We start from the raw sequence: 12667 nt of genomic DNA on the forward strand, positions 1-12667 counted from the left end.
GGACTATTGTGTGTGTAAGAAGGCTAGTATGATATTATTTTATATTTTATTTTTTTATTTAGGTAAAAAGGCTAGTATAATTTTAAGAGAAATAACTTGATCAGATTTTGGTGGGGTTGTGAATGGTTGTCCTTTTTGGGTAAAATGTCACTCTTTTTACCCTACTTGCAATATAAAATGACTTTTCCTTTTCTTGGTCCGGTAATTTTTTGGTATACAAGTAATCGGGTCAATGCTTGTAATGATTCTTACACCACTTTTTTCAGTTCCACTGCCTCCCATGACATGACTTCTTTATCTTTCCCCTTTTCGGTTCTTTTACTCCACTCCCTTCCACCGTCCAATCCTGACCGTCCCCCCCCTCTAACCAACCCCAAAACCCCATCTATCCAACGGTGATCAACCTCAACCGAACCAAAACAGTTATAACCCCCAAACTACCTTCCCACACGCGTGAACTGATTACTCGTTCCAACCCTTTTTCACGTTCCAACGGTTCCACCACCTCTCTAGCCAAGGGCAAAACAGTCATTCCCTCACTCGGTCCCTCCCTCCCAGATCACAGAGAGAGCTCAGAAGGCTCCCCAACGGCAATTTCCCAAACAGCCCCTCAGAAGTTTCTCTTATTAGTCCTAGCAAACCGTCTCTCATTCCCGTTTAGCTGCTCTCAGATCGTGCGACGTGGTCCGTTTTAAAAATCGCCGATTTTTACTGTTCCATAGAAGCTCCAGTTTCCGTTCCGTTTGTGCTCTCTTTTTCCTCGCATTCTCTGCTCTCCGTTCCGCTTTTGCTTTATTCTCCTCCTCAGCACTCTTGAAAGTAGTTTCCTCCTCACTAAATCTCGGCTTTTTTTAAAGCTCAGAAGTAGCTCCTCCTCTTCCTTGTGATTTTCCCGGCACCTCCGAACGCGCGACGTCGTCGAAGGTAATTAAATTGAAATTCCAGGGGCGTTTTTCTGAAATCGGAATCTGTGATTTTGCGCCACGTTTTTGGCGTTTCTCGAAGCGATTAGCCGTTGGATTTGTTTTTATAGCTCCGACGTCTAATGCATTAAATTTTTTTGGTTATTTTTATCAGGTTTTTTTTTTTTAATTATTTTGAAATTTGCGTAATAAATGTAACTGTTTTTTGTCCTTGGATGAATATGCAGAGCAGAGGGAGCAGAGAGTTCAGACTGGCCAGGCGGAAACGACGGCGTTCTGTCAGAGAGAGCTTCGTCTTCTTCGGTACTTTCTTAGCCACATTTCCAAGCTCTCAACGGTTTTGTCTGGTTGAGTGATTTTTTTTTACCGCGACTAAAAAAACAAAAAAAAAAATTACTGAGAAGCTTGGATCTTACTTTTGATTGTTGTGCTTGAAGATTCTTATGTGAGACTCCGTTGCTTGCTTGTGAAGCATAGTAGTGGGTCGCCACTTCCGAATTGACATTGCTGTTGGTCGACGTATAAAAAAATGTGATCTTATTTGTATGGTCCAATTTTTATATACTTAATGGAATGATTATCCTGAACAAAAACTATGATTAATTAGTTTATTTAATTTGCGACGTTGTCTTCTGGGGGTTGATTATAGCCACGACGACCCTTTTTTGGTGCAATAAAGGACGTGATTGGGGTGGGTCTCTTTTCTTTGGGGCCGGTCTCTTTCTTGATATCAATTTAAGTTGGTTGGGGTTAAAGGTTTAAAAGAGCCATGTTTAAGCATGCTGATGCTGATGTTACTGGTAATCAGCATTTTGGTTTTTTATGTTTGTGTTGTTGCTTTTCCTGAGGTGGTTGGATGGTAACCATGGTTTAGCTTTGCATTGCAGATAATGTGGTCATGGAGGGCCTAAATTATCTGGCAAGTGCAACAACCTTGCTTTATTACGTTTAAATAGTCTCGCATTGTGGTGGAAGCAAGAGTGACTTGATGGGATGTAGGCTGAGCTTGTTTTTGAGAAAGTTGATTGTTTCTCTTGAGTAATTGGCGGTTGGGTGGATAAGATCATTCGATAGGGAAAGTGATATAATGGGGGCAATTGGTAGGGAAGACCTGATGAAGTGGGAGAAGATGCAGGGAGCAAGTGCTCGCGAAGAGAAGATTCTAGTTTTGGTCAGGTTGAGGCCCTTAAATGAGAAGGAGCTTGCATCGAATGAAGTATCAGATTGGGAATGCATCAATGACACCACCATCTTATACCGAAATACGCTTCGGGAAGGGTCTACATTTCCAAATGCTTATACATTTGGTAAGAAAATGCTCATACACTTTGTTTGAGTTGCTTGAATTTTGGATCATAATGTTATTATGTCCTGCAGTAGATTTTTCTGGGAATAGATTGTTTAGTAACAGTACATAAATTAAGGAGATACATGTTTAACTAGTTTATAATTTTTGTTCTTATTTCTGTGATAGACAAAGTATTTCGAGGTGATTGCCCTACAAGACAGGTTTATGAAGAAGGGGCCCAACAAATTGCTCTTTCAGTTGTCAATGGTATCAACTGTAAGTATAACAATCTATGTCATGATTGTTTTCTGGTACCTCACTTGTGCAACTAGTGAAGAGCTTACACCTAAATTTTTTTCAGCGAGTATTTTTGCATATGGTCAAACAAGCAGTGGGAAAACATACACCATGAATGGTATCACAGAGTTTACAGTAGCGGAAATATTTGACTATATACATAGGGTAAACTACTTTTATGCTGTTTTTCATTTAGAGCTTTAAATTTCGTCCTCATAAATCCTCTTTGTTGCAACAAGACTAATACAGACACTGTTAACTCATTCAGCATGAGGAAAGAGCTTTTGTTGTTAAGTTTTCAGCAATTGAGATATACAATGAAGCTGTTCGAGACCTTCTAAGCACAGATAATACTCCACTTAGGCTCCTAGATGATCCTGAGGTGGCCACTTTTGTATTTTCTTGAAAAATAATAATCTCCTTTCTGCATATTAATTTTACTTTAACAAATTCCTGTTCTTCTCAGCGTGGGACTATTATAGAGAAAATCACTGAGGAAACTTTGAGGGATTGGAGCCATTTGAAGGAGCTTCTTTCTATTTGTGAAGGTAAATCATTTTAGAAAATGCTGCTTTTACTATGAAGTGTTGTATCTCAAATAATTTTTGGATATTCTGGCAGCTCAAAGACAGATAGGGGAGACCTTATTGAACGAAAAAAGCTCCAGATCACATCAAATTATTAGATTGGTGCGTCCCATCCTCATCTTTTCTTAATGCGGATATTCATTTGTATAACTTTTCTCTCTAATCCTACTTTTATAACACCTTGTAGGCAATCGAAAGTTCTGCTCGTGAGTTCTTAGGCAAAGGAAACTCAACCACCCTTGCAGCTAGTGTGGTACTTACTAATCAATTATGTATTGGATCTGTGCTCAATAGATAAAATTATGTCTTGTAACTAATGAATGACTTCATTTTTAAAATTACTTTGGTTGCAGAATTTTGTAGACTTGGCAGGCAGTGAGCGTGCATCTCAGTCATTATCAGCTGGGACAAGATTAAAAGAAGGCTGCCACATCAATCGCAGTTTGCTAACTCTTAGCACTGTTATACGCAAGCTAAGGTTGTCTAGTCCCTCCTACCTATGTTTATCTACTTGACTATATATATATATATATATATATATATATAATTCTTCAGGTTTTTTTTAATTGAGGAGTATATTTTTGCTGTATTTAGCACCTTGGACCCCTCTCATGGATTAAATGGACACTGTACGTAAGTTGGAGAAAACATTACGTTTAACTTATTTCATATGTATGCCTTTGATAATTATTTATGGCAGCATGATTGTTATAACCAAAGCAAATTGAAAAGAGTATCGTTTTGAACTTTCATCTATCAGACATGTACAGTGTTATGGAGGTCTAGCAATAATAATGACAACGTTGGGATTTATTGGGTTGGAAACAGACCGAAAGTTTTTGTTTTCTTTGGTTTTCTGTATCTGTTTTCTAGTTAATTTCAAACAAAGGGAGGCCTGAAACTGAAAATCTGATCAGATTTTCAGTTTTCCAGTATTTTGTCTAATATTACTTTGAAAATCAACAAGTATTGAATTACTGGGTAGGTAAGATCAACAACAAGCTGCGCCTAAATCGATGCCTAGTTTTGGTTCTTATCTGAAATAGATTCGAATATTCTTAGTGCGAGTTGATTAGAAGAGCAATTAATAATGTTTTTCTGTTTACATCCATGAATAAAAAGATCCTATTTCTTTGATATAAAACAGGAGTTTGCCTTAAAAAAAATTGTTTCCTTCTATCTGTTGAAACTTTATCCTGTCCTTTAATCACAGTGATATCATCTTTACCTTCATTATTGTGGTCATTTAATTCATAGCAGTAAAGGAAGACATGGACACATCAACTACAGAGATTCTAAGCTGACACGCATACTGCAGCCTTGCTTGGGTGGTAATGCTAGAACTGCCATTATTTGCACTTTGAGCCCTGCCCGAAGCCATGTTGAGCAAACTAGAAACACCCTTTTGTTTGCTTGTTGCGCAAAAGAAGTGACTACAAAAGCGCAGGTCAATGTAGTCATGTCAGACAAGGCCTTAGTTAAGCAATTGCAAAAAGAGCTAGCTAGATTGGAAAGCGAGCTGAGGACACCCGGCCCTCCTTCCTCAGCTTCTGATTATGTAGCATTACTCAAAAAGAAAGATCTTCAGATTGAAAAGGTAAAGATTCTCAATTTCAGTTCTATTTACAGTTGGGAATGTACCTGTTATAGATGGGAAGACATTGCTTAAGATGCAAATACATGAGATCACTGTTATTAAAAAAAAAAAAAATTAATGTGGTAGGAAGACTGCATTTGAAATATGTGGGATTCTGCTCCTAGGTTTCACAAACAAACACAGACTGCATTTGAAATATGTGGGATTCTGCTTCTAGGTTTCACAAACAAACACATGTTTATCCTGGAAATTTGGACATTCTTTCTCTGGCAAATTTTTCATAGTCCATATTCGTAAATCAGGTACACCACCGAGACCTTCTTGTAAAGCAGTAGAAGTTTCCATTTCTATTCAAACTATACCAATTGCCTGTTTTCCCTATGAGAATCTTCGTGTAATAAGTATCTACCAATGTCAAGATTACTTCTCCTCTTGTTACATCATGAACTGGGTTTCTTTGAATCATGTACTCATCTTAGGTCTAATTGGGTTCAAGGCATTAAATTCATATATGCCGATGTAAATTCAAATGCATTTAAACCAAGGCATTGCATCTGTTTTTGTGCAGATGGATAAGGAAATCAGAGAGCTGACAAAGCAACGAGATCTTGCTCAATCACGGGTGGAGGACTTATTGAGGATGGTTGGAAATGATAATGACTCAAGACAAGTACATATTATTTGCCTTCTATCATGTAGTTTCATTACATGTTAATGCCCATATTCTTCTAACTCTTGCATATTTTCTCTCTAACAGACTACAGATAGTCATCATCCTAAATGGCAAGCCGGGGATATGTCGGATGATGAATATTCAGTATCCGAGTCATCAGGCATTGCCGATCCTCGTTATTCAAATGGCGTCAGAAAGTTCAATAATCCACATTTTGAAGACAGAGACGGTGAGAGCAGTCCTGAGGAGTCGTACACCCAGCTTCCAGGGAACTCTAAAGACCAGAGTCTAGAGGATACTGCCAAAGGAACTGCACAAGACACTGATGACTATTGCAAAGAGGTTTGCTGTATTGAGATGGAAGAGTCAAGCAGGGACAGGACTGTTGGAAATGAAGGAGCATTCTCCTTGACATTAAATGGGGATACAAGTGTAGCTGGTCAAGAAATGATAACCCCCATGAATGCAGCTAGAGACAGCAGTAGGATGCAAAATGGTTTTGCATATGGCGCGTTAGAGCAGAGACTACAAGAATTACGAACAACAAATGATTCTCTGCGTAGTTCTTACCCTGTTGAATCACTTCCAAATGCCATTTCAGCAGATATGTTGAGTTCTAGAAGCCTTAAGTTAACCAGGAGTTGGAGTTGTAGAGAAAGCCTCATGACTGGCTCATCTTCTCCTGATATAGGAGAGAGAACCCCGACTAATGGGTTTGAGAAAAGTTTTCCTGGGAGACCTGAAGGTTTTGGGAGGAAGTTTGCTCTCTCAAGTTATGATTCCAGTATAAGGTTGTCAAGAAATGATTCTCAGTCTTCCATTGGGAGTGCTGTGGATGAGCTTGGGGCACAGAGTACTGCAGACGGGGATATTACTAGCGTCCATACTTTCGTCACAGGACTAAAGAAAATGGCCAGAAAGCTTGAGTTTGACAAGCAAATTGTCAACAGTGAGGTAAGAATGTGCCTGACTTCTGAATTTTTGGTAAAAAAAAATTAGAAAAGCTGTCATTTATGCATGTCCATCTTGCTTTCTCCAGAGTTCATTTCTTATTTGAAGTGACCACTTCGGTTTTGAATGTTATGAATGTCCTAGATCGTGGTGATTCATGAGATTATGAAATGTTATGCAGTATCGATGCTTGATATTCATGCTTAAAGTTCATAACTTCATACTGACCAAACTTGGGGAGCATGCGATGTTTATAGATGTCGACAGTCTCATGCGGGCTTGTTCAATTATGGACTATGTAACTTCATAAGCATTTTAAGTTGCATGTTCTCACAACTCATGTAATGCAAGTGCACTTCTTTTATATTTTGCATGTATGAGTTTCAGATTCTTATGACTCTTTTTGCTTCATTGTATTGCTATGAATGTGGCAGGACCATGAAACAGGAGCAGCTGGAAAGTTTGAAAAGAGTGTGAAAGACGTAGGAATTGATCCAATGCTTGAAGTATCAGAAATTCCTGATTGGCCTCTAGAATTTGAGAGACAGCAAAAGGCCATATTTGAACTTTGGGAAACTTGCTACATATCAGTGGTCCACAGAACCTACTTTTTCTTGCTATTCAAAGGTGATCCTACGGATTCCATTTACATGGAGGTAGAGCTCAGGAGACTTTCTTTCCTAAAGGAAACTTATTCCCGTGGAGATCAGGCTGTGGAAGATGGTCAGACTTTGACTTTGGCTTCAAGGTTCACACTCTCTCGTATACATCCAGTCTGTAGCTACTCATTTTAGTAAAATCTACTTGATGATTGTCATTTTACATGGCTACTCAGTTATATATAAAAACTGTTCAATAATTGTCATTTCACTAGGGCCGATTGGCACACATTAGCTGATAGCAAGATGAATTTCAATACACCAGCCAATATGCCAACTTGCCAAGAGTAAATAGATTGTCACATGGTTCTCTAGACTTATGTTAGAGTCCATGTAAAATTTGGACCTAAGTTTCCATGAACATAAATTTCATGCAGCAATTCTGTGCCTTCATATAATTTGACATGTTTATTTTTATACACAGCAAGAGAGCTATTGCTCGTGAGAGACAGATGTTAAGCAAGCTGATGCAGAGAAGGTTTTCAGAACGCGAGAGGAAGCGTCTCTTTGAGAAGTGGGGTATTGCACTGGACTCAAAGCGCAGAAGGCTGCAGCTAGCCAACCGCCTATGGAGTAACACACAGGATATGAACCACGTAATGGAGAGTGCTTCCATCGTTGCAAAGCTGGTCAGGTTCGTAGAGCAAGGGCAGGCCCTCAAGGGAATGTTTGGGCTTAGTTTTGCGTCCCCAAAGGCAAAGCGTAGATCCTTTGGATGGAAAAATAGCACAGCATCTCTTATATAAACTTGTTGCTCATATTCGTTCCACTTGGCAGTTTGTCATGTTAGATAGGCCATATAGGAATCATCGAATGGATTGGTCATGAGTATTAGAGGATTATATTAATCTTAGTTGAAGTGCTCAGCAGTTAGAAGGCTATGCTGGGTTCTGGTTTGGTAAAATGGTTTTCTGGCATTGTTCTATCTTTAGTGAAATGTAATTTGGAATGTTTCTGTTACTAATTGTGCTATGAAAATTTACTCATTAATGCATGAAGTAACAAGGTTCAAATTAGCACTTCCACTCTCAGCGCGTCTGTGTCTACCCCACCCTGTGTCTACAACAAAGCACTAACTCAACGGTCAGGCTGTGCTTGGTGAGCAGTCGCCTGTTGATTATTTGGAAAAACCTACACATTTGAGTTTATAAGTTCAAATTTCACTAGGGGTGGGGAAAAAGTTATCGTTTTTATTCAAAAAAAAAAAAAAAACAAGATTCTTCTTGGCTGTGTTTTTTCGTTTGGATAAATTCTTCTTGGCTATTTAGAAGAAGGAAGGACTCCTGATAGTTTCCTTTGTTACCAAAATTATCTCCTCTTAAGCGTCATAATCCCATCCCCATCTCTGACATGACACTCTGGCACAGATTAATCTCGAAGCCTAGAAATTCATCTCGATCAAAGGGAAAAAAAAAAAAGTTACATGCATGTAACATGAATGATTATCCTTTACTAAAACCCTTATTTGACTGAAAATCTGTCAAGTTAATTTCAACTTTAAGAGTGTGTTTGGATGAGAGAAAAAATGATGGAATTTAATTGAAAGTGAGGCATTATCAGATTGGAAATTTTAAATTTCTATGTGGAAAAAAACGAAGGAATTCGTTATTTAAATGGGTCCTTGACCAAAAGCCCGAAAATGAGCCAAAGTTATCCCACTTGCCCCATCAACAGATTTTTACTCCCACTAACCCAATTTAAATTAAAATGACAATTTTACCCTCGCCTTAATTAATAAACTACAGAATGCCACTCTATTTTATCTTTCATCTCTTTCTCTCTCTCCACTCTCTCTCCAGCACGATGCCCATGACGCCGGCCCCCTCCCTCCCCGTCACTACTGGGTATGCCGCCATCGCCGTGGAGCAAGAAGGAGTTGGTCCTCCCGGAAATCGACGAAAACGACATCGTCAGCACCTCCAAAGATCGACCTCGCTCCTCCGCCGCCTTCACCACACCTCGGAAAACGCTGTCTCCGCCGGAGATCATGGCGCCGGGGACGAGTTTATTCTGATCAACGATGGATTCGGCGGCCTTGTTCTTCCTTTCGCTCTGAGGCTCGAGAAGGAGAAGACGGAGGAGATGTTGAGGACGACGAGGATCTCAGCTTCCTCGAACAGCCGACCATGATCTTGATCCGGATCAACCGGTCAGAGAAGTTATTGTCGTTGAAGGCGAAGGTAAAATCGGCGTCCGTCGACGTCGTCACCGTACCGGCGAACTCTGACCCAATCATTCTACTATCTGCTATTTCCGATGCTCACAGTGGAGGAGATGCTCATATTTTCCGACGCACTCTTCACATCCGATCCAGATTCAATTGAGCCAGTCTTCACATCCGATTCAGATTCAATTGCATTTATGGTTTGATTGCTTGTTATAGGGTTTGCACTATCCAATATGAAATTATTATTTTGTTTTTGCATTTTGATGCTTTTGACTGTAAGAATTTGAAATGATTCTGTGTTACAATCCATCAGTAGTCGATGCTTCTGTCTTTCATTTCTTTGTTAGTTCAATTTGTTTCGTTTCTGCTTCATTTTGCTCCCACTTGAGGACTTCCTCTGTTTTCAATTTTCTCCTTTTCTCTCATCTGTGGGAGAAAGTGGCTAATGATGTTGAGAATCTGCTCCTCCTGGGTGTATTTCTCTGCTTAGATTAGTTTTCATTTTGTCTATCGAAAGTTCTATTGGGGGGCAATAGACGTTTTGAATTGATGTAATCTCCTTGTTTTTTTTCTGTAATCAAAGTTTTATTTGTCTAAATTTAGGGAGATTAGTTCCCATTCTGGCAACTGAAAGTCCTATTGAGGGGCAATAGGAGTCTATTGGGGGGCAATACATGGTTGATAGTCGTCTATTGGGGGCAATACATAGCTGATAGTCATCTATTGGGGGGCAATACATGGCTGATAGTCGTCTATTGGGGGCAATAGACGTCTATTGGGGGGCAATAGACGTCTATTGGGGGCAATAGACGTCTATTGGGTGACCGAAATCCGGCGACAGGATTCCGGCGAAAGTTGGCCGGAATCCGGCGAGGTTGGCCGGAATCCGGCGAGGTTGGCCGGAATCCGGCGAGGTTGGCCGGAATCCGGCGGCCGGTGACCGGATTCCGGCAGCCGGTGACCGGCTCCGGCGAAGTCTCCCATGGTTTCTCTCTCTTCTATTTTTTTTTTCTCTCTCTCTCTAAGTAACAAGGGGGTGAGGGTAAAATGGTATTAAAAAAAAATTAAAAACAAAAAAAAGGTATTAGAGAAGACTCCCTTAGAGTGTATTGGGTAAGAGAGAATTAAAAAAACTTAATGGGGTAAGTGGGAAAAAAATCCCTAAAAATGGGGTAAGTGGACAAAATCCCTATTTAAATTCCTCACTTCAATTTCCACCAAAATAGGTGTCATTTACGAATTCTTTTGCAGTATTCAATTTTTATTTCCGAAACAAGACTTTTTTCTATTTTATCTTTTTATTTGTTTTAAACTTTCTTAATTTATTACACATTTCAAATCCTAAATAGATGCAACCAAACAATAGAATTTGCAATTAATAGAATTTTAGATTGATGGAATTAAAGATTCCATCATTTATAAATTCCTACGGATTTTATAATTTTTTCATCCAAACGCACCGTAAATGTCAAATTGTTCCTAGTCATGGCATGGTGGTCGATATCAAGATTGCTCAAAAAGACCAACTTGTAAAGTTCTATATTGGGTAGAGGAAAACCTCAATTCAGCGAAAAGATGTCAAATTAGTTCTAAGAGCATTATGGCTTGGTGATCGGTGATCAGCAACATAGCTCAACCTGGATAAACTAGGCAATTTTGATGTTTTTTTTTTTTTTTGATTGAAAGAGAATTTTATTAACTCAAGTAAATGCATCAATATGGGGACAATTGTTCTCAAACGAGAACCTCCACAGAGCTAACAGACTAAACAACATCAAGTAAATCATGGAGCCAAGGAGGCCCTACATCTTTGCAAAACATAGCGTGTACCAATGATAAAGCCGATCTCGCCAGCTTGTGAGCCACCAGGTTGGAGCGTTTCTTCACATGCTTCCAAGAAATCATTTCAAACTCCTGCATAAGCAATCTAACTGCATCCAATACTCCTCCAATAGCACTCAAATCCCATCCAGAAGCATTCAGGCCATTGAGCACATTAAGCGCATCACCATAAACTCTCACACTTCTCACACCCAATGCTCTGCCAAACTTTAACGCATGCCATAAGGCCAAAGCCTCCGCTGCTATAGGGTTAATAGGAACTGGTAGTGGAATAGACATTGCACCCATTAATTGACCTGTACCACTTAAAATCACAGCACCCAGCCCTACACCTCCCTTTAATACGTCAACTGCACCATCGAAAAACAGCCTGGGTTCTACTCCTTCAAACTGTTGACCGGTTTCAAGGACACCCTCATGCTGTCCTCCTTGCAATGTAACGCTACTGGTCTGCATTCGTGAAAGCTCCAGCTGCCACTCCAAACTCCTTTGCACAATCTGTCCAGCTTCCAAATCGGACTTACCATGAACCACATCATTCCTACATTTCCAGATCCACCAACTAACCAATCCAAATAACTCCAACTCGCTTTGAGATCCAATTGCAGCCACATGAAGCACAAGATCGGTAAAAGAGAGCTCCTTCCAGTGTTTCACAAATCCTCTCAACCATGTCTTCTTCCAAACCTTATGAGATTGTGGACAGTCCCAGAGGCAATGTAAGACTGTTTCACTTGCTCTTCCATATCTACCACACTCATCATGAGAACAAACTTTGCGTTTAAACAAACGCTCAACACAAGGAAGGAATGAATGGCAAGCTCTCCATAGAAAAAGCTTGACTTTGTTAGGGACCGTGAGACCCCAAAGAATACTCCAAACATTTTTGGAGTTTGAATCATCATTCCCCCCACTACACTATGTTCTCAAACCTACCTGCTTCAACTCCATTCCAAGCCAATAACCTGATTTCACTGTATAATACCCATCTTCTGTAAAATGCCAAATAGCCACATCCCACCCCACTTCTTTCACAGAGAGGGATAGAGAGGATTTTCTCGACATCCATCGCCAGAAAGTTATCTTTAATGAAACTAATATTCCACATACCTGGCCTCTCCATCAATTGGTTTACAATAGTGTTTTCCTGCATAAATCTTGGAGTAACAATCCGGAAAGTCAATGGTGAAGGCAACCACTTATCCTCCCAGACTCTTGTAGTGCACCATTACCGATTCTCCAGCGAATCCCTGCACACAACAATTCCTTTCCCCACACAAGACTCCTCTAAATAAATGATGGCTTTGTTCCCAATCCCACCTGAGCTGCTGCCCAATTACCTCCAATGCCATACTTCAACTGTAGGATATGATTAACCAAAGATTCAGGATGAAGCGCAATCCGCCACAAAGTCTTCGCTAGTAAAGCCTGATTAAAGCATTCAATGTCCCTAAATCCCAAGCCTCCTGCTAATTTATTCTTGTAATTTTGATGTTTTATACTGGTTTTGGCTGTTTTTATTTTTTATTTTAATTTTTTGAGAAGAAATAACAAAATTTTTATTCATAAGCTAACAATATTACAAAAAAAACAATGTAACACTAACAAAAACGCGTCTTCTCTACGCCCAGCGTACTCCAGACGCACCCTTACTCGCCTCGCCTCTCCTCGCCTATATATAAC

General features: G+C 39.8%; 1 protein-coding gene across 5 annotated transcripts; it reads left to right on the forward strand.

Moving 5' to 3' along the window:
• The first annotated feature begins 513 nt into the window (after positions 1-513).
• Positions 514-7969, forward strand: LOC112171908 (kinesin-like protein KIN-7E). Of its 5 annotated transcripts, none has more exons than XM_024309044.2 (16): positions 514-924; positions 1151-1226; positions 1573-1723; positions 1811-2230; positions 2398-2487; positions 2573-2673; positions 2777-2890; positions 2975-3056; positions 3130-3197; positions 3283-3348; positions 3449-3573; positions 4353-4692; positions 5261-5362; positions 5450-6319; positions 6751-7064; positions 7400-7969. In XM_024309044.2, exons 4-16 carry the CDS (start codon positions 2011-2013, stop codon positions 7719-7721), a joined length of 2814 nt encoding a protein of 937 aa, XP_024164812.1. In that variant the 5' UTR covers positions 514-924; positions 1151-1226; positions 1573-1723; positions 1811-2010; the 3' UTR covers positions 7722-7969. The 5 variants fall into 5 exon arrangements, with proteins under 5 accessions (XP_024164812.1, XP_024164815.1, XP_024164811.1 ...); XM_024309047.2 differs by having other exon boundaries at positions 1156-1226; XM_024309043.2 differs by lacking the exon at positions 1573-1723.
• The last annotated feature ends 4698 nt before the right edge of the window (positions 7970-12667 follow it).

The sequence above is a fragment of the Rosa chinensis genome, chromosome 6 (assembly GCF_002994745.2).
Source record: "Rosa chinensis cultivar Old Blush chromosome 6, RchiOBHm-V2, whole genome shotgun sequence".
In the NCBI taxonomy this organism is placed as follows: domain Eukaryota; kingdom Viridiplantae; phylum Streptophyta; class Magnoliopsida; order Rosales; family Rosaceae; genus Rosa; species Rosa chinensis.

Coding starts and splice junctions, on each gene's coding strand:
- LOC112171908 (XM_024309044.2), top strand. CDS start 2,011: ATGGGGGCAATTGGTAGGGAAGACCTGATGAAGTGGGAGAAGATGCAG. Junction 2,674..2,776: donor TATTTGACTATATACATAGG/GTAAACTACTTT, acceptor TAACTCATTCAG/CATGAGGAAAGAGCTTTTGT. Junction 5,363..5,449: donor ATGATAATGACTCAAGACAA/GTACATATTATT, acceptor TCTCTCTAACAG/ACTACAGATAGTCATCATCC.